At 35.1% G+C, this 22,798-nt stretch overlaps 2 protein-coding genes and 1 pseudogene across 9 annotated transcripts in view; 2 read left to right on the top strand and 1 right to left on the bottom strand.

Moving 5' to 3' along the window:
- The first annotated feature begins 8,977 nt into the window (after positions 1 to 8,977).
- Positions 8,978 to 9,966, top strand: LOC110814862 (mitogen-activated protein kinase kinase 9 pseudogene; annotated as a pseudogene).
- A 2,532-nt stretch (positions 9,967 to 12,498) lies between these two features.
- LOC110814973 (putative pectate lyase 2) lies at positions 12,499 to 13,838 on the top strand. Its single transcript, XM_022042571.2, has 3 exons — positions 12,499 to 12,885; positions 12,976 to 13,331; positions 13,478 to 13,838. Exons 1-3 carry the CDS (start codon positions 12,544 to 12,546, stop codon positions 13,836 to 13,838), a joined length of 1,059 nt encoding a protein of 352 aa, XP_021898263.2. The 5' UTR covers positions 12,499 to 12,543.
- A 2,040-nt stretch (positions 13,839 to 15,878) lies between these two features.
- Positions 15,879 to 22,798, bottom strand: part of ATRX (P-loop containing nucleoside triphosphate hydrolases superfamily protein) — a 45,199-nt gene continuing 38,279 nt past the window's right edge. For all 8 annotated transcript variants that reach the window (XM_088206640.1, XM_088206644.1, XM_088206643.1 and 5 more), the window contains 4 exons: positions 19,727 to 19,930; positions 19,551 to 19,629; positions 19,203 to 19,471; positions 15,879 to 16,623 (listed from right to left, as the gene is read on the bottom strand). In XM_088206640.1, the coding sequence (XP_088062766.1) occupies positions 16,236 to 16,623; positions 19,203 to 19,471; positions 19,551 to 19,629; positions 19,727 to 19,930 (940 nt within the window). In that variant the 3' untranslated portion in view covers positions 15,879 to 16,235. The remainder of the gene's footprint in view (positions 16,624 to 19,202; positions 19,472 to 19,550; positions 19,630 to 19,726; positions 19,931 to 22,798) is intronic.

The following is a 22,798-nucleotide window of genomic DNA, read 5'->3' on the forward strand; positions in this document are numbered from 1 at the left end:
TACACTCAATTTTCTATTTGCTATCTCCACAGCATAAGCCTTATAGATAACTTTCCCTAGTAGTGTTTCACCCCCGGCAGTAGACACAAACAACAATGAATAAAGTTTATCAGGTGATACATTAATTTTGGAAGAAAAAGCATGTGAAACAAAAGAGTGCAATCCACCAGTGTCAAATAAAACATGAGTAATATGGTCATAGATAGTATACATACCCTGTACTACATCCGGGTCGGCGTCGGCATCCTACTCGGTAAGGTTGTAAGCTCTGCCCTGGATAGGAGGCCTTCCTTGATTCTGGTTCCTCGGGCATTCTCTTGCGTAATGCTGGGCACTGCCATAAATGCGACAAGTGTTGTTGAGGCGGTAGCAGGGTCGGTCCCCGTGATCTCTGCCGCAGTGCTGACAGATCTTTCCACGTGCTGCCCCTGGAGCCTGAGGAGGGGCCTGGATGGCTGGTCTGAACCTCTTATTTGGTTGGGTAGGCGCAGTAGGTGCTGGCCTGCGGAACAGAGCTGAGGGTCGGGAACTCCCTCCTGGCTGAGGATGGGTGCTGAAGCTTCTTTCCACGATCTGTGCCTTTGCTAGGACTGCTGAATATGTCTTGAGCTCCAATACTAACAAGTGTTTCCTGATCTCCGGGCGGAGACCCCACTGGAATCTCCTGGCCTTTCGGCCCTCATCCATCAATGTCTTCAGGGAGTATCGGCTCAGCTCTAGAAACTTATGAGCATATTCTGATACTGTCATGTTTCCTTGAACCAGTTGAACAAACTCCGTTTCCTTTAGGTGTCGGATGTGCTCAGGGAGATACTCCGCATGGAAGTCCGCTAAGAACTGCTCCCAAGTGACTGGTGTAGGCAGGGTGGTCTGCTTGAGCTCCCACCAACGTCCTGCTTCCCCTACCAGCATGTAGGAAGCAAGGGCAGCTCTCTGCTCAGGAAGTACTTCCAAGGTCCTGAAAGCTCTCTCAGTCTCCGCCAGCCAGTACTGGGCCTCTTCAAAAGAGGATCCCCCTGTAAAGGTGGAGGGGTTCAGTCTCCTATACCTCTCTATATAGCCCGAGTCGATCAAGGAAGGAGCGGGGTCCTGTGGAGGAGGGACTGGACCCGGCTGGGGATAGACTGGGGGGTCCTGTGGTGGCACCTGCTGATATGATGGGGGCACTGGGTTGTGCTATGGCGGTGTCGGGTAGTACCGTGGCTGGGGCACCGAGTTGTACTACGGCAGTGGTGCCGGGTGGTACTGTGGAGGAGCAAGCTTGTGCCAGGATGGCTCGGGATCAGCCTGCTGTAGCGGAGGCTCAACCTGCGGTAGTGGAGGAGGGTTGGGTAACTCCCTTCTCTCCTCTCGCCCTTATTGGGCAGCTATGAATCCTTCCATCATCTCAAATAACCTATCTATATCCTCCCGAATCGAATTATCCCGAGCCGCTCGGTTTAGTGGGGGTCCTCCTCTCCTCATCTCTCTGCACCTACATTTCATAAGGAATGGTTGAGTAATGATTTATCGGTGAGTATTTCTCTAAGCATTATTGTGTAAGAGATGGGTCCGAGGAACGCGGCTCTGATACCAACTGTAACGACCCCGGAAATTTAAATAAAATGTATGTATTAAAAATCTCAAATGCGGAAGCGTAATAAAAATTTGATTAACATCCCTTACACAATAACCAAAATGTACTCAAAACATGAAAGAACAAACTAATTAAAAGAGATACTCGAAATAAGAACTATAAATATAACTATGAAGTCTTTAGGCGTCTCCTTCGCCATCTTCTTGCGGAACGGGCTTGGGAACAACGTCTTCCTAATCTGAAATGGTTAAATAAAGAATGAGCTATACCAGCCTAGTAAAGACATCACACTATCTCACCGCTACGGAAGTAAAGGTGGGTAGAAAACAAAAATGACCAATGGAGCATAATTTATAACGAACTCGTTTATTAACATAAAAACCTTTACTGTCTACTTACCTCGGTGAGATCCATGAAAACAACATATGAAAGCAATAACATTATCATCATCATGAAATCATATAGACTTTATAACATAACACTTACCACGCCTTTGCATTTCAATTATTAAACAACATATTTTCCTCTTTTACCAGTCTACTAGTATCCATGGGGATCCATAGGGGGTCCCCGCTACCCGTGAACCATTAACATTACAACCTGATTCCAGGGCCGTCCCCATACCCCGTCCGGTATGGGCGCCAAAACCATGAACCTCAATATCCCGTCCGGTATGAGGGTGAAACGGGTCGTCCCCATACCCCGTCCGGTATGGGTGCAAAAACACATAAGGTCTCCATACCCCGTCCAGTATGAGAGACCACGTTCCCGGTAGGGTTCCCTACGGACCCGATCCGTCCACCATCTCCCAGGATATCTAGTCAGGCTGTCCACATTATCTACTCATCAATTCACATAACCTTTTTGCCTTTTTCCTTGATCTCAGTCATCCAATCATACACAACATGTAAACCAATAATTGACACCAAACAAGACAACACAGTATCGAGTTCACCATAATACAAACCATAATAAAAGAAACCATGATTCATGCATACGAGACTATAACATAATTACATCAAACATCATACTGCATTTAATACTGAAAATTAGATCAAACAATAATAGACCAACACTGTATCAGACTCGGGCTCCATTGGCAACCTTAATCAATTATACATCTATAAAGTCACAAAGTACAGTTTAATTATTTATTTAGCTTTAATACCGTGATAGGAAATAGGGTGAGGGGTCCTTACTTGTTTCGGAGTCTGAATTCGACTCTACAGTGCGCCTACAGTTCTGAAGTTGTCTTGGAAATGCTCTTTATCTTGATGTTTACCTGGTGGTAACACAAATGTAAATCTATTTTAAAGAAGATATGGCCATCCTGCAACTGGTCAAAGAGATCATCAATTCTCGAGAGGGGGTACTTGTTTTTAATCGTGATCCTATTTAATCTCCTGTAGTCAATATACAATCGTAACATCTTGTCCCTTTCCTTTTAGATGTGACTCTAGCACCACAAGGAGATACACTATGTCAAATGAATCTACTGTTCTACAATTCATTGATTTATTTTCTCAGTTCTTCCATCTTGATACGATTCATATAGTAAGAGGCCACGGAGATAGGTTTGGTGCCAAGTTGGAGATCTATGGTGAACTCAACTTTTCTGTCCACTGGTAGTTCGGGCAGTTCATTAGAGAATACATTAGAGAAGTTTCAAACTACTGCAATCTCTTGAATTCAAATTTCTTTCTTAGGTTTGCCTAATGTAGATAAAACCACAAAGTTAAACATTATAAAATGAGGACACTACATTTAAAATTTTCATTAACTTGTAAATGGCTCTTCGTTAGGAGGGTTGAATATAAGTTTCTTATGGAAGTAATTTATGGTAGTGTGGTACGTTACTAACCAATTCATTCTTAAGATTACATCAAAGTCCTCCGTGTCAATTTCTATAAAATCCACACTTAATTTTCTATCTGTTATGTCTATAATACACGCTTTATATATATATATATATATTTCTCTAATAGTGTCCTACTTCCAGGAATAGACACAAACAACATAGAAATAAGTTTTTCCTGTGATACATTTAAGTTTTGTGTAAAAGTATGTAAGACAAACGAATGTGAAGCACCAGTATCAATCAAAACATGTGTAAAGTGATTACAGATAGTGTACGTACCCTGTATCATATCTGAATTGGCTACAGCATCCTGTTGAGTAAGGTTATAAGCTATACCCTAGATAGGAGCTCTGGTCTGATTCTGGTTCTGCGGGCACTCTTTCGTGTAGTATTGGGTACTCCCACATATGTAGCAAGTATTATTGAGATGATACCAGGGTCAGTCCCCATGATCTTTACCACAGTACTAACAAGTCCTACCGCGTCCTATTAGTAGAGTCTAAGAAGGAGCTTGAGTCACTGGCCTAAGCCTCTTGTTATGCTGAGCCAGTGTAATAGGTGCTAGTCTACGATGTGAAATTAGGGGTCTGGGATTCCCCATTGTTGGAAGAAAGATGCGAAGATTCCTCTCCACTATCTGTGCTTTAGCCAGAACGGCTGAGTAAGTACTTAGCTCAAATACGTACAGCTACTATTTGATCTCAGGGTGGAGGCCCCACTCGAATTTCCTTATTTTCTTGCCTTCATTCATCATGCCTTTAGGAGAATACCAGTCTAACTCTAGGAACCTTCAGGCATACTTCAACACAGTCATCTCACTCTGGACAAGGTGTGGAAACTCCATCTCCTTCAAATATTAAAGATGTTCTGGGAGGTACTTTGCATTGAAGGCCATCTGAAACTATTCCCAAGTAATTGGAATGGGCAGGGTAGCCTGCTTGAGTTGCCACCAGCGGCCAGCTTCTCCCACAAGCATGTAGGTGGCAAGTATAACTTTATATTTGGAAACCACCCCAAGAGTCGCGAAAGTCTTCTATGTGTCAGTTAACAAAAACTCGACCTCTTCGAAAGAGGATGCTCTTGCAAAGGTAGATGAATTTAGTTTTTTATACCTCTCAACGTAACATAAGTCCATCATGGGTAGAATTTGGTCCTGTGGAAGAGGAATTGGATTGTGTTGGGGAGGGACCGGGTGGCCCTGTCGCAGTGCCGGATGATATGGTGGAGGCACCAGGTTGTACTGTGGTGGTAACAAATGATGCGATGGAAGCACCAGATTGTACTGTGGTAGTGCTGGATAGTACGATGGAGGAGCAGGGTCGTACAGGGGTGGCTCTGGATCTTTCTGCTATAAAGGTGGCTCAAATTGTGGCAGCGAGGGAGGGTTAGATAGCTCCCTCCTTTACTCCCAAGCATACTGGGCAGAGATGAGTCTCTCCAGCATCTTAAAGAGTCAGTCGACATCCTCTCGAAGTGAGCCATCCCGATCTGGTCAATTTTGTGATGGTATTCCTCTCCTCATTTATTGTACTGTATTTCACAAGGAAATATTAAGTGATAATTTTGTATTTGGTGTTTTTAGGTCTTTGTGTAAGGAATGATTCCGAAAAACGCAACTTTGATACTAACTAAAATAACAGGGAACTAGAAGAAAAATAAATTCATAAATTTAATGCGGAAACGTATAATAACGTTAGGGATTATATTTCTTACACATAAATTTAAATGCTCAATAGAGTTACAAAAATGTCCATTTCATAGCGATGCATAAAAAAATGAAATAAACATATAGTAAATAAATATTATGGGGAGGTCAACCTTCATTAGCTCTTGATTGTATCCGGGGGACACCTATTCATAGCCTTCCTGCTGATCAGGATCTAGGTCTTGATATTCTTGATCTGAAATAGTTAATAGTGGTGAACTACACTAGCTCAACAAAATATATCACTACTCACCGATACAAAAATTGAAGGTTGGTAAAAAAAGTATAAAACAACTAATGAAACTTTTAATTTAAGTAAGTTCATTTATCATAAGAAAAATCATTTATTGCATACTTATTGTTATGAGATTTTTAAGATCAACTTATAAAGAAAATAACTCAAATGACATTATGATATATTATACAAGTGAGCAATAACAACAACTTTTCCTTTTTTATCTGCTTACTGGTACCTTTGGGAGTCCATAGGGATGTCCCCATATGCGTGAACCCAATATCTAAACTTGTCGATTATCCAGCCGTCCCCATACCCCATCTGGTATGAGTGTCCGAATGTCATCCATCGATACTCCGTCTGGTATGAGTGCTAAAAATACCATCCCTTGATACTCCATCCGGTATGAGGTGACATTCACAATAGGGTTCCTACGCACCGGTTCGTCAACCATCTCCCAAGATATCCAATAAGATAATTATTTATTGATTCACATTATCAAGTAATTTCTAATTTGTATATTAATTTCAAGTTTCATAATCAACTGTAAATCCCACAAAACAAGCGATATATTTATCAAGAAAACACAACAGAATCATTTAATTATTTCAATATATTATCATGTATTTAAAGTTGCACGAGCAAATGATTAATTAAATAGGACAAATAAATAACTAACCGGTTCCGACTCTATTAGTGACATGTAATTATTTCCGAAGTTTTTTAAATTCTATAGATACCATATTATTAATTTTTAAGCTTCAATTCTATAACAGGGAATAGGGTGAGGGATTCTTACCTTAATCGATGTTCGAAATACCGTACTTTCTACTGTACCTCCTGGCTGTCCCCCGATTTTTTGAATTTTCCTGTAGAGATTAAACACACTCCAGTACCTAAAAAATACCATAAAAACCTAAAATTCGTGTTAAAAATTCCTTTCAACAAATTTCAAGATTCTGGCATGGCAGTGCCACCGTGCTCAGGCGACGGCACCGCGGGCACAGGCGGCAATTTGTCTTGGCTTGACCTTTTTGGCTAGTTTAGTCAGTTTTTCAGCTGATTTTACACATATCCCTGAGAAAAAATACGTTAAGGAGTCTTATTTAGCAAAAAAAAATCAAAAAATTAAAACTTACAGGTGGTGGAGTTTCCGGGTGCGGTAGCTTCGTCGGCTCTCCTTGGCGGTTGGGATTCCTCCTTCGGTCAATCTGCAGAAAACAGAATGATGAATACAATGGTGAAAAAATTACATGAAACGAGAATTAGGAAGGGGTTCATCAGAGGATGTTGCAGGTTTTGGACCGCAGCCGCCCTGCCGAACTTTGCCCATACTTTTTGGCTCACCTGCCATTTGTTTTGCTGCAATATGGCCACAGGGGTGCTCGAAATTGAGCGAAAAAGTTTATCTGTTTAGTTCATATATATGAGACTACATATATATATATATATATATATATATATATCTCCCACGCAAAATAACAGCTCTATGCTTTCACCTTCCAGGAGACGGACTAATGTGTATATACAGATTCAAAACCCGTTACACTCACTTCACTCCATTCAGATTTTCTCTTTTCCTCTCCAAGAAAATCACAGACTACATATATATATATATATAAGCATCCTCTGTGAGGATATACTTGATATTTCTTGTCTCATATTATGTAATAGCCATATCTGATTGTTTTCGTTAGCTTTTTTGTTGTTTTTTCCTTGTATCAAAAAAAAAAAAAAAAGAAGTCTTAAGCTAAAACATGCTCAAGTTGAAAGAAGTTGATAATAAAGAAAGTCTAATAGAGTATTAGACTGACAACTAATATGAAGAGTAAAATAAGAGGCTAATAGAAGCACAAAGTTCCCTCTATTTGAAAAGATAAGATTGGTATACCAAGATATAGATAATGCATACTAGTTGCAATCATGAAGTTAAAATGGGTATTGACAATGATTCATCTATATTATTATTATTATTGTTGTTATTCTTCATTTTTCATTTAAGCTCATGGTAATTTTGATTTTTCTGTTCTTCATCAATATATTTTTTTTTAATCAAACAACATTTTTTTCTCAGTGTTTGAATAAGCATATAAAATATTACATATATACATAATATTTATTCTATATATTACTTAATTTATGAATCCATGAATTTTTTGATAAAAATATTGTATGTAATGGGAAGGAGTTTTTGAATTATATGTTGCTTCTTTTCTTATAAACTACTAGATCACGTTAAGAGAATTTCCTTTTCTCCCAAGAGTTTTCTTTCTCTAGATTATCTTTCAACTTTCTCGACTTGAAAATAACGAAATCGTTCAAAACTCTATCAGTCAATAAGTATTTGAACTTTTCATCATTTTTAATAATTTTTTTGATTCTTTCTCAATTTTCTTGAAAGAATTATAATGTATGATCTAGTACCATGTTTACAAAGTATACCTATGTCTTCCTTTTACTCCCCACTGTACTATGAAATGATGTTGAAATATATATAATTGTGTTCATATGTGTGTGTGTAAGTGTATATATATATATATATGGGATTTTTGGTTGGCTTTGTTTATTTTCCTAATTGATTTATGACAAAGTAATTAATGCAACTCTTATGGTATTGCTTCTATGCTTAATTGGGTTTTGCTACAATACCAAACAAATCAAAATCCCTGGACTCTAATTTTTCTCTGAGTTGAGAAAGAGTGGATTGAAAAAATGCACATAGAATATAGTTATTAAAAGATTACATCAATATAATATATATATATATATATATACATTCTTTTAATAACAAAATCATATTCAACGTGAAAAAATCAATAAATTACTGAATCTTTTATGTGAAGTTCCATGTATTACATATTTTTCAAATTATAGAAATAAACACAAGTAATAACTAATTAATTAATTAATTGATTGATTAATGCCATATATTCAATCACAAATAGCGTTGTTAGTATATACATACATATATATATATATATATACATATATATTCAGGCTAAAGCATCATTAATATTACCAGCTTGTATTAATTATGCAATCAGATGCTCCCCAATCCTGGTCACTGATATGTCGTAAACAAAATCCCATATAAATATTTATACACACACATACGAACACAAGTATATATATTTCGACATATGGGTAATTAATTAATTAATGAACCGATAGATAATAATTCATTCAAACAAAATTAACGAACATTTTCGACCATATAATAAAAATTTGAGATTATATATATATATATTTTATCCAGATCTTTCTCTGTAAATATATACCAAACAAATTACTCCTTAATTCAATTATTTTATAGGCAACCAAGTAAGGAAACCCACAAATTAGATTTCAGATAAATACAGAAAAAAATATTTTGAATAAAGAAATAAAGAAATCCATTCAAGAAACATAAGTAAGCTTCTCTACAGCTTTTCAAACAGGAAAGTTTATCTGTTTAGTTCATATATATGAGACTACATATATATATATATATATATAACTCCCGCGCAAAAATAACGGCTCTACGCTTTCACCTTCCAGGAGACGGACTGCTGTGTACATATAGGTTCAAAACCCGTTACACTCACTTCACTCCATTCAGATTTTCTCTCTTCCTCTCCAAGAAAATCACAGATGCAGAGAAGAATAACCTAATCATGGTAGCCGCCGTCTCTGCTCCATCCCGTCCCAAACTCCGCCTCTCCATCCCTCAAACTCATCAAACTCCTTTCCACCTTCCTCTCCTTCCACCTCTCACCACCACCGCTCCCACCGTCTCCTACTCCGACCTCCAAAAGATTCAGGTTCTTGGACACGGAAATAGCGGCACCGTCCACAAAGTCCAACACAGCTCCACTTCTCAGCTCTACGCGCTCAAGATCATCTATGCCGCCAACAATCCCACGGTTCGCCAACAACTTTCGCGGGAGATTGAAATTCTCCGATTCACCGATTCGCCGCACGTTGTTCGCTGCCACGCAATCTACGAGAAGCCTTCCGGTGAAGTCGAAATACTTATGGAGTACATGGACGCTGGCTCTCTCCACACCCTTCTGCAAGAACGGGGTTCTTTCTCCGAAAAGCATCTGGTTCCCGTCGCTCGACAGGTTCTTGAGGGTTTGAAGTACTTGCATGGCCAGAAGATTGTGCACAGAGACATCAAGCCCGCCAACCTGCTCGTGAATTCAAAGATGGATGTCAAGATTGCAGATTTCGGCGTCAGCAAGATCATCCGCCCCACCCTCGTCTCCCAGAACTCTTTCGTCGGCACTTGCGCTTACATGAGTCCCCAGCGCTTCGATCCTCAGACTTACGGTCAAGATGAAAATCTTTATGCGGGAGATATCTGGAGTTTTGGGGTGACTTTGCTGGAGCTCTACATGGGTCGTTTTCCGTTCTTGGAACCGGGTCAGACACCGGACTGGGTGACGTTGATGTGTGCGATTTGTCTCGGTGAGAGGCCCAGCGTTCCAGAGGATTGTTCCGCCGAGTTTCGAAGCTTCATAGACTGTTGTTTGCAAAAAGATTCAGAGAAAAGATGGACGGCATCGCAGCTGCTGGTTCACCCGTTTTTGTCTCAGGTACCTGACTATTGAAGTTTTTGAACCCAATTGTATTAACCACATTCATTTATTCTTTTTTGTACATATATATATATATATATATATATATATGTAGGGAATTAATTCAATAAATTTATGAGGAGTGAGAATAAATTAAAATAAATATAATAAAATCTGCACTAAAATACTAAAAAATAATCACACAAAAATATTAAAATTTTTAACATAAAAAACTCCTTCAATATGAAAGATAAAAATTATAGGACATCTCCTGATGTAAGTAAAAAGAGCTCTACTGTAAAACTTAATATTTACGGTAACAATAAGCTACCACTAATTTTAATTATTTGTTGGAGAATCTATTTATTAAAAAATTAAAACAATAATATCTTCAATTTATTCTTATAACTAGTTAATTTACTAAAAAAATTTACTATATTAAATATATTAAAGTAATTATAAAAAATTAAATAAAAATAATAAAGTAGTTCACTTCAATGGTGTTGTATTTGCTAGTGTTAATTATGTGATTGTTATATTCATATCGTAGAAGGAATTAATGAATTATATTGATATTTTATGTATATATATTTAAATATAATTTGTTATTGAAAGAATGCACATATATGTTTTTTATTAAAGATTTAGGTGTTCAAGAATTGAACTATACATATATTTTATATATGTGTATGGATAGTATTCTATATGTTTGTTCTAATGGTGAGAAGTACGTATTCATCTTATAGAAAAAGAATAATAATGAAGAACATAGAGATTGAAATACTATGAGATTAAAGAAACAAATGAAGAAGAAGAATTATAGTGGTGGATAATAAAATTAAGAGATTGACTGTAGTGATATAAATTCAGATAAACAAAAAAAAACTCGATTGTCAATATCAAATTTATAAATCAAAAATCAATTTCTCACATAAGATGAAAAAAAAAGGTAATTATTGATAAGAACTATTTGAAATGAGAGTTGTTAGAATCAAACTAGTTATAAGTAGTGATAGTGCTATTGAATTAAGTAAAAATTAAAATGAAACCAATTGTAACGATGAAATTAAAAATAATAGAATTAAATTTAACAAAAAAATTCTACCATTTTAGATTAACGATTAATGTAAATGAATAATAATTTCCTAAAATATCACGTATTTTTAACATTGTGAAAAATCAAAAGAAATTTTCAATAACAGAACTAATTACAAAGTCGAAGTGTTCAATAAAAAAATACTCCACATGGTAGCCAAAAAGTAACAATAATAATGCAACTCAAATTAATAGTAAACTTGTTTTCATTTTAAAATATTTAAACTTTGACACTAATCTTTTATCTTGAACTGTCTCTATTTCTGTTTGTTATCGTTGACATGTAAGGTTGAGATCAATAACTACAAAATATATAGTGTTACAAAAATGAAAATTTATAAATGATTCTGTGCTTATTATTACTATTATTTGAGAAAAGATAAGTTAAATTGATTAAAAAAAAAAATTCTACAATAGAAATCAACTTGTCTATAATATAAACTTATTGTTTGATAAATTTTCATTTGAATTGACATCGGTAGATAATCATTTTAGTAATTTGATGGGATTTAGGAACTAATAGGTCAATCTTAACTTAAATATTTTTTCTAAAATTTTATAGTTTTTCCTTACATTATCTTTCGAAACTGTCTATTTAGAGTTTCAATATACTTAAACAAGTTTTTCGTATTGAGAAATTCTTTAATATTATAATTAAAAAACATAATGTTTACTTCAAGAATTCGAATCTAGATATTTAGCAATTCTTTAAACTTCCCAAACAGCATCTTATTATCATTGATTAATTACAAGTTTAAATTTTTATTCTAATTTACTACTTGTTCATGAGTTGCATGATCACTCAATGATTTCTAGAATTCTTCTTACTTTTTTCTGTTCTTAAAAAAATTAAACCGGTTCGGGTTAAACTCGGACCCGGTTACTTTATCATTTTCTTTCCTTATTATCTTTATTATAGTTTGCAGAAACTGTACTGCATCCCAATAGCAAATCTTATATAATTCAAATTGCACAAAAAATAAAATTATGACAAGAGGAAATTTTGATATTGCACAATCAATTTCACATTACATTGCAATAGTCATAAACTATTAAATAAAAGATCAAGAGCATGCGCTAATCTTTGGATATTTATAATATGTAGATTTATTTATCTTATTTTTAATATAACATATTATAGTATATATGTATGTATATATATATATATATAACAGAAAAACAACATTACTTACTCCTTTCTATTCCTATCTCCTTGTTTAACAAGAATTTTCCCCGCCCATAAAAATTAAATAACAATTTTCTTTTTAGAAAAATAAAGCAAATAACAAATTACTTTCATTTTGTTTGTTAATTCCTCCCTCTATATAAGCAACATCTCTTTCTCTTCCTAATATTCTACCTTAAGTATATCTCAGTTACCATCTTCTCTTCCAAATATCAAAAACCCTAATCTTGAAAATGACCATACTAATAAGATTGCCTATTTTTATTCTCATCATTACTGTAATTTCAATAAATGTAAATGTTAATTTTGCTCATCAACTAATCACAGAAATGAATGTCATTGACAAATGTTGGAGAGGGAACACTCATTGGAGAAATAATAGGCAACAACTTGGCTCTTGTTCTGTGGGATTTGCAGGGAAGATGGTCAACAACATGGACCCAAAGATGGTGTATTATGAGGTTACAGATTCTTCAGATGACCCATTAAATCCCAAATTGGGATCCCTTAGATATGGAGCTACTGTCATTAAAGGAAAAGTTTGGATTAGCTTCCAAAGAGACATGAGAATTTCTTTGCAAGCACCCCTTCTCATCAGCAGTTTCACCGCTATAGATGGCCGGGGTGCAAGTGTTCACATAATAGGACCTGCTTGTCTCCTCGTCTACAAGGTATGTAAAATTGTATCTACAAAATTTGCATATTATATTATGTCTTTATCGATCAGCCATTTTAACATATTTATATAATGAAATTTTCAGTCAACAGACATAATCATCCATGGACTTAGAGTACATCATTGTCGACCTCAACCAGCAATGTCAGTAATTGGGCCAGATTCACAAATAATGCAGATGGGTCAAGTAGATGGAGATGCAATAAGGCTAGTGACGGCAAGAAAGATTTGGATAGACCACAACACATTATATGAATGTCATGATGGTCTCCTCGATGTCACTCGTGGGACAACAGATGTTACCATTTCTAACAATTGGTTTAGGAACCAAGATAAGGTCATGCTTCTAGGCCATGATGATGGGTACTTGAGAGATAAGAACATGAAGGTTACCGTTGCCTTTAATCATTTTGGACCGAATTGTAACCAAAGAATGCCCAGGTATATACATCTGTTTAGTTTAATTTCTCTTATCAAATACTAAAATAGTCATGATCATATTGACCATACGTCTGTGTGTATAAGTACTTATACATATATATATATATATATATGTGATGGAATTCATACCCTTTTTCCTTTTACAGGGTCCGCCATGGATATGCCCATGTTGTAAACAATCTATACCTAGGATGGACACAGTATGCAATTGGAGGAAGTATGAATCCAAGCGTTAAGAGTGAAGCCAATTTCTTTATTGCAGTACACGCACAAGGAAACAAAGAGGTGACATGGAGGAAGCATAATAAGAAGGACAAAGCTGGATGGAGTCTTTATTCAGTAAGGGATTACTTTAAGAATGGAGCTTCATTCACTCAATCAGGATTTGGTGGTGCAAGGCCTAACTATGACCCTCAGCAAGTCTTCCAAGTCTCTGATGCCAAATCTGTTAGGGTTTCTACAGAATCAGCTGGTGCTTTACGCTGCACCAAAACCTCAATATGCTAAATCATGGATTATAATATGTGTATATATATAAAAGTTGTACGTATATTAAATTTTAGAAGATGATTTCATCAACCATCTATTGGTTTAATGTTATGTACTCTTACCTTTTTTGGTGAGGGTGTGAGTTCAAGTAGTGAGCTGAGTGTATCTCGCATGTTCTTTAAAGAAGTAGTGTATTTATTAGAAGGTTGTGTTGTCATGGATGTGCATGTGTTACATAATTAATTAAAGTATGAATTTTTATTAAAAAATAAGTAATTTTATTAGGAAATAAATCTTAGGATCTCTACTCGCATTAATCAAGTATAGAAAATGCTTCAATTACATTTATATAATGTATATAATTAGACTATCTGATTTCTATTATTTTATTAAATACATTTAACAAATTATAATAGAAGTTATTTAACCATTTTCTTTGTTTTTAATATTAAATATGAGAAGCTTTACTTATTAATTTTATTTTTCTTTTTTTTTACGTTGGGTAAAAATTTTTATTAATAATGATAATTTCTACAAATATATCACAATATAATAAAAACGATACTCATATGGATTTAAAAAGTAATTTTATAAATGAAAATAGCAAATTTAAAAGAGAAAGTATTCCATCAAATTTTTAACTATTATTTAGTTATTTAGACTTTCACATATTTCTTTTAACACCATATTGATTGATTGTGATATGTATGTGTGTGTGTGTGTGTATATATATATATATATATAATTATCCTTATCTAGGAAACTTTTAGTACTGTATAACTTTATGTATATCCGATATGTGAAGGCTTTAAAATTGGTGTACAAATCTAAGCGTGATCATATAGAAGTGATGGCCAAGGCCATAAGTAAACCAACTTGCATAAATAGAAACATGATTAGTATAAGAGGTAAATATAAAATGTTTAATATAGAAATTGATTTGAAAAAGCCTTTGATCTTACAATTTAAGTTGCAAAGATTGTTGTTGAATTGAAAATATGAGGGTTTACAATAGATTTGTTTTCATATGAAAAAACAGGTCTTAAGCTAAAAACATGCTCATATAGAAAGAATCGGAAAATGAGGATAGTCTTGGTGGAGTATTAGAAGATAACTAAGAGCTTGTAAGAGTATGAAATTCCCTCGGCTAAAAAGATAAGGAGTGTTATGCTGAAATATAAGAAATCCATGCTAGCTAGCTATAAGAAGTTATAATCATGGGATTAACATGGGAGAGCAAAGTTTGGAGGGAGGAAGTCAAGAAAAAATTAGATTTACTTGCAAAAGTAATAAGAAAGAGTGCACACATCATGAAAATAAAAACTTACTTGAAAAAAAACAGAGGACTAGTTTCTTGAGAATAATGTTAATGACGAAATGTTGTAACGACGAATGTCCTTGATATGATAATATAGAGGATCTTATCTCCTCTAATTTAAAGTTCTTCCAACTAAATTAATACGAAATAATCAAAGACTTTATAAATCATCTTAAACAGAATGGAATTTCAGAAAGTTATATAAAACTCTTTCTATATGATGTTTTCTCTATCCGTAAGAGAAAAAAGGTATAGATATTGATTTTAGAGTTCAAATCTGTAAGGGTATAAAATTTTAAAGAACTTATTAATTAACTCATCATGTGTTCGTTCAATGATCGAAATCCTAAAATCTTTATTCCATCTCTATTAAGAGTAGGGAAATAAAAGATTAAGATATTGCATGAATACATCACAAGGTCCTAGGTTGAATTCTTGTCATAAAAAAAAAAAGATAAAATGGATAGTCATCTTTAACTAAAAACAAGATAGAGAATTGAATATTTTACTTCTTGCTTATAAGAATCTTTCTGAAATTTTGATGGAACTAATTATCGAAAAAAATACATTAGTTGTTATGAACTTTAACATAAGTGTTTAGTATTATTTTAACCGAACTTGCGGAATTCTAATATTGAGACAAACTTATCCTGCGTAACTTAACTCCAACCAATTAGCCATGTTGTACAAACAGAACCCCAAGAATGTAGACAATTGTTTAGGGTAAAACCAGATGGCACTGGTAGAAATTAGACATTAAGATCTGATATAAATTTTGTAAGGAAGTTCTATAAAGCACAATTTTACAAGATGGGCTCTGAAACCCTCTCTATTGCCCGAATGTCCCGCAGCACTTTCCTCACGCCCGCCCCAACCCCCTGTTGGTATGCTACATCTACAGTGAGAATGCGCTTAGCTGCATCCTCGAAACTCTTCCAAGACAAATAAAGAATACAAGCCTATCTATATGCTGGAAATTTAAAGCACAGAATGAATGTACCATGTTGAGAAGGAGATTAACTTACAATTCTGGTGTCTAAAATGCAAATAATTACATCATGTAACATATAAACAAACAACATGAACTTCAGTCTTCATCACCTTGTCAATCGTCCATCCCTATTCAAATCCTCCCACCTAATCTCTCGGGCACATTCTCCACAAATGGTAAAGCAGCCAACTTTTGTGCCTTGACTTCTAAGTGTCAGCAAGTGAGAAAGATTAGTGCACTTTCGCTGTGCACCACGATTCCTAAACAGGTCCCTGGGTTGAGTCAAGTTACTGGTTTCTGGCACAGGGGGGTTCACATTTGAAGTGACAGGATTTCCCCCCAAAGCAGATTCATCAACGGGAACTCGCCGCACTTCCTCCCATTCCATTGCTTTTCGGTAGACTTCCCAAGCCATATCTTGCTCCTCCTTTGACAGCTTTTCCTCTTCATTCTCCTGTAAAAGGGTCTCATGTTCATGATAATTGGCAATCCACCTGCAAAACAAGATAACAAGTCAGAGGATTGCAAAAGATCTGGACAGAATGCAGAGTCACTAAAAAAAAGTAGAACCAAAAGGTCCAGCACTGCAAATAAGCAGCACCTGTACATCAGAACTGTTACCAGAAAAATTAAAGAATTATTTTAGTCTGAAATGCACATACAGATAGAAAGCAGATAGAGAACCATTAATACGAAAATCCTAAAGAACGCTAGTTTCTTCAAACAATCAACACAATAGATATCACAGAAATCTAGTTTCTTTTAGAAAAATGCCGGCAAGTAACCCAATTTTAGGAAAAAGGGTGAGGAATGATGACACCATAAAAGTATGGCATGGAGAAGAAAAGGGTACAACCGAGAATCAGAAGAGAGCTATGAGGTGCCCAAGATGATATCCATTATGGAAAGGACGACCTTTGGACAAAGTAGCTAGGTATGGAACAAAAGGTCCACAAATCTACCAAATGGCCAAAAAATGGAAAGAAGGATAAGTGAGATGAGCTTCTTTGTGGGTTTCTCCTTTAATTCTCAAGCTTTAAGTTTCATGAGATCCAGTCATCACCTAATGGAGGCCAATCAAACTGATTGCCAACTGCCCAGTCATTTAGGCCACAAAATCCAAAATCCAATCCAAATGCAGTTGTCAAACAACGCACATAGTTGAAAGAAAATTATCATTGGGAGACAATTCATAACAAAGTCTTTTCACCTTCAGAAGATGTCATGCAGACAAGATAAGGATTTCAAAGGATATACATCACCATATGCCATTTTTACTATATCTTACGAAATCTTTGTCTTCAAACGAGTACCTCAAAAAACCAAAAGCCTCAGTATATAAGGTCCCAGTATCTCAAAAAACCATTTTCTCCATCAAATACATGATAGAATTTATTTTATCTTTATCTACTTAGATAATAGGAAAAGGCAAGCCCTACATTACTAAATTTAAAAAACTGTTGCAATTGACTTTCGATAAAAGTTAGTGTTGCTATCCCATAGCATCATAACAAACTACATGTAACATGAGATGCGCGATGACGGATCACAAAAATTAGAAGACAAACACAAACATAACTGATCATCCATGAGATAGAATCTCTAGGTCCCACAACATATAGGCAATAGTATGATGACAACTACTACTTAAGAATCTTATGGTTTATTGCTTACTTTCTATTACTAGAAGGTAATGAAATAAGATACGGTAAGGACATTGAAAAGCTTGTTAGTTATGATACTCATCTGCGTCAAAGTAGAAGTATGGTAATGTAGAAGATGTGATTGGTTAAGAACTTCTACAGTTTTTTTAACTGATGACATTCAGCTCTTTCAAAAACCAAAAGTCATATACTGTAAATTTAAAAATACACAGAATCCTCGGAACATGTAACGACAACTAGATCCCTAAATTCAGTCAAAAGAAAATGATCTCCAGATTATGGAATTCTTAAAACAACAAAGATAACAGTAAAACTTTTTTGCCCAGTTATATCTATTCTATTATTTCCTCAAACAATCTACTATCAAAAATTGTAGGATAGGTGTTCCCAATTAATCATTTTTTATTCTTTCTACCCTCTCCTTGAGCTGAATAAAATTAGAATCCTTGACACCAGCAATTCTCCTTTCAATCTCTTACTCATCCTTCTAAAACACAAAGTATAACTTTCTCTCACTCCTTTTGGTAGGGAAAGCTCACTCTAACAATAAGAGTTCTTATTGGATCGTAGGGCCTAAACAACATTAATGCTAATGGTTTGCTTCAGGCTCGGAAACCTAACAAGCTTAATCCATTGATATCAGTTTGATATGCTCCTGGAGCTCTGTAAAAACCACTTATTTCTTCACTGTGACCAAGTGTAAAAGGTTTTAATTAGACCGTCTTTGACATTTGGGAATTTTGCGCATGTCGACCTGAGCTGGATATCTTTGTGAGATTATTAGTTGTGGAGGGTCACTTTTGCTGGATTTTAGATCTTACCACTGTAACAGAATGCTAGAATTTTCAAGCAATGGTTTCAGCCACTGTACATACTTTGGTATAGGGTGCTCTTCCTAGTTTTCTTCAGACGTAACCTTAATGTTCTTTTGGGCTCATCTATTGTGAAGAAAAAAAAGGAGTTACTAATTTTTTTCTGATTTTTTCACTCTATTTCTTTTTCCTGTCACTGTTTTGGCTGGAGGATACCTTATCCTCTCTATCTTGAATGTAACAACTTACTACCTTTTTAATATTTCTTCTTCTATCTAACAAATAATCGAAAATAAAACCACCTTGGACAATGCTCCCTAGTAAATTTTCCACCAAATAGTCAGGCGAATAACTTCTGTTATAGAAAGAAGACTAGGCTAAAATTCACATGATGCTTACATTTAACCCAATTAATTCAAATATCTTAAGTAAACCAAATGATACTACCACGTTCAAAGCCCCCAGAAAAAATTGTTTCTTTCTGTTTTTAAAAGAAATTTAAAAAACAAAATCAGAATACGAACTGCAGGTATGTTAGTGCTCTATTTTTCAAAAAAGAAAGAAAAAATTGGATAGAAAGATAGAAAATAAAACCACCTTGGACAATGCTTTCCTAGTAAATCTTCCATCAATTTGTCTGATGAGCAGCTTCCATTAGAAAGAGAAGCCTTCTGCATCAGTGAATCTCCAACTTGACAATTGATCTTCTGGCCACATCCATGTCCATCGCCTTCCCTGATCTCAGTAAAAGCATCAGGATTCTCTTCCTCGCCAAATTCAAATAGATGTAACATCTCTTCTTTAGATATTGTCCTATGTACTTGCTGTCTATCTACCACCCTTGCAGCAAGGCCTTCCTTTGTTACCTATTTGAAGCAAAGCCTTTATAAAGAATCATTCAGAATAAATAAAAACTCAAAGAAATTCAATTTGCATGTCAAATACCTGACGCTTATAAATTTTCTCTTCCATAGTTCCATGTGCCATCAATCGATAAGCAAACACTGGTTTTGTTTGGCCATATCTACAAAGACCAAAAAAACTGGTGAGACTGATCCATATGGAAAACAAAGGGACATTTTTTGTCCCATTATTATTTTTTCCAATAACTTAGGACCTACCTCCAAGCTCGATATATAGCTTGAAGATCAAATGTTGGATTCCAAGAACCATCCACAATAATTACACGGTTCGCAGCATGAAGATTAATCCCCAGAGATCCTGCTCTCGTGGAGATCAGAGTGCATTTCACCCTTTTGTTTATGGGATCATTGAACCTCTCAACCAAATTTTGTCTTTCAGAGCTCTCTGTTCTTCCATCTAACCTGCCAAGATATGGCAAAAAGAAAAAAAAAACATGCACTTTATATCCTTGTATTGAATTTATGAAAATTAGACTATGGCCATATCAATTATAAACAGAAGACAAAATTTCCATCTGTTCAAATCATTGTTACACATCAGATGAGCACATCCAACCAAACAAAAAAGAAATAGGGAAAAAGAAAAACATTAGTATTTACAAGGCACCAAGGAAGTGTCATCCAAATAAAGCAGATATCCAATCCATGTATATGACAAGGTCCATTAAGTTATAAAAAAAAGGAGACTCACAGAAAACTTGAGGTCACGCCACTAGTTGTGTGCACTGGCCATCTAGCTCTAGGATATTAACTTTCAGAAAAGTGACAGTTTTTTAAAAATTATAATGTGGCTCTTAAAAGGAATAGTACTAACAATTTATTGCAATATTACCAAAAAGGAAGATGGACTATGAGGACTACAACCTTCCCTCCTAAAACCATGAATCTTTAATGCTACGAAAGAAGATTTCCATATCTCCAAAAGTTGCTTGCTTTTTTTCTCCAAAACAATCCAAGAATAGAGAGGATACGCGACATGACCTGTTCCTTTCTACCTCTTACACCTCTCATGCCTTCATGACAAACCACAAATAGAGAAAAGGCTCTTTATTGGTAGGGAAATGAATCTATTCTGCAAAATATGACATTAATTCAAGATTCTTAAGACTGATAAATTTCAACAGTGTTTAACATTCACCCACAAAGGGAATAACAGGCTCGGCTTATCTCCCAGGGCTAAGTAGTAGAGATTTCAAAGAACATTCGGGAAATATACATAATTGGTCTATTTCATTTTCTATTTTAAAAAATCTATATATGCAAAGCTGTAATATTCAATAACACATACTCAACCAATTTTAACATGGTATTAGAGTTTTAGGAGAAAAACACTAGACCTCCTTCATAAACCCTAATAGGTTTTCTTTCTCAGATGTTTTGAATGCTTCTAATATTTGGAAACTTATGGATAATAGACTCAAAGGCAACTGATCACATGACTAATATTTCTAAATATTTCACACTTTTTTTTGAGATAAAAATTGTCAGGCACATATTAACAAGATACTAAAAAAGTGGGTACCACCCCGTGTACAAAGATTTATAATGTGGTTAGTGTATCGATGACATTCCCAAAATTCTCATCACAAATAACACCATGACCTAACAAAATAATCCTAAAATAGAGAATTCACCTATCTCTTAGTTTATACAAAATCCTAATTATTTACCCTCAAAAGTTCCAAAGAACACAAAAAATGGTCAATGGAATCAGTTTTGCAACATTCCTTTTAACACTTAAACCGTCCCAAGCCCAGATTTCCCTAAAAACAGTCCCAGACATAACCCATTCAATTCCCAATAGGCCATAGATCATATTCAGCCATTCCATAAGCCATAGAACAACATAGGAGTAAGTGATTGCAAGATTCTTCCACATTCAGACAGAGGTAGCAGCTGTTTACTATGATTTGTTCCTTTGCTCTTAATTTATCAATAGTTAGGATACTCTCTCTGCAAACCTCCCAAGCAAAAAAAGCAATTCTCGGAGGCACCTTGACTTTCCAAATTTGTTTTGCCGGAAAATTTTTCAGACCACCATCAGCTCCACCAATCAGATGTCTGTAGTAGGACCCCACAGTGAACTCACCCCTCTTCTCCAGTTTCCAAGTAACCTGATCCATAGTGATCTATCTCTTGTGCTGCCAAAACCAATAACAGCTCTTCATACTCATTGACTTACCAATCATTAAGGTTTCTTGCAACATTAACCATTCATATAATACAATCATTACAAATTCGATAAGCTTCCTCGATTCCAAATATTTCACACTTATGTTTCATGGCCCAGTAGAAAGAGATTATTACTGCAGATAGTTATCTAACACCATTGCTGGCAATGGCAATATCAAATTGAGTCCACCTTGATTTTATAAAATGTGTTACATATTTCTAAACTCTGCACAAACCTTGCATCAGTCACCAAATTATCACAAGATTTGAACAGTAAAGTAATAATTTTTTCTTCTTACTGTGACTTTCAATATCAGAACCCAGGGAAGATTACTAGACGTACTGAGACTAGAAACGAGTTGTACTACATAGATACACCTAGTGGATCTCTCTATTATTTCTAACAATCCTAACCACAAGTTTTGCCTCTACCACAAAAGATTTAATCCATCATTCTCTATTTTAAAGGTTATGTCTCTATTATAATTTAAAAAATCTGATTATGGAAATTTACATTGTGATGTATGCAAGTTTGTCAAACATAATTTTTGTCATTCATCCTTCTCTATTCTGAGGTTTTGGGAATTCGGGGACCATCTCACATTCCCAACATTTCTAGAATTCGATAATTAGTGTCATTTATTGATGATCTAAGGGTTACATAGCTTTTCTTACTCAAATCTAAATCAAATGTTAGTTCAATTTTGTAATATGATCAAAACTCAATTTGGAGCCCACATAAAATGATTTAGCACTAATAACACAAAAAACTTTTTTAATCACACATCCTTTTTTCAACAAGAAGTATTATTCATGAGTTAATCATGCATCGACACTCCACAGCAAAATAGAGTAGGCAGAACATAAGAATTGTCACCTTCTTGCAACCACTAGAGTTTTTCTATTTCAGGATCACATCCCAAAACAATATTGGGCAAAGCAGTCATTACAGCTACATATATTATTAACTGCTTACCCTCCGGTGCTCTAGATTTCAAAAATCCTCTAGAAACCCTCTCCAGATTCTACCCATAAGTAAATGTCACGAACATCTGACCTCACAAGTGCTCGGGTGAGTCGCCTATGTTCACATTCATT

This window comes from Carica papaya, chromosome 6 (genome assembly GCF_054855325.1).
Source record: "Carica papaya isolate Zhongbai chromosome 6, ASM5485532v1, whole genome shotgun sequence".
Classification (NCBI taxonomy): domain Eukaryota; kingdom Viridiplantae; phylum Streptophyta; class Magnoliopsida; order Brassicales; family Caricaceae; genus Carica; species Carica papaya.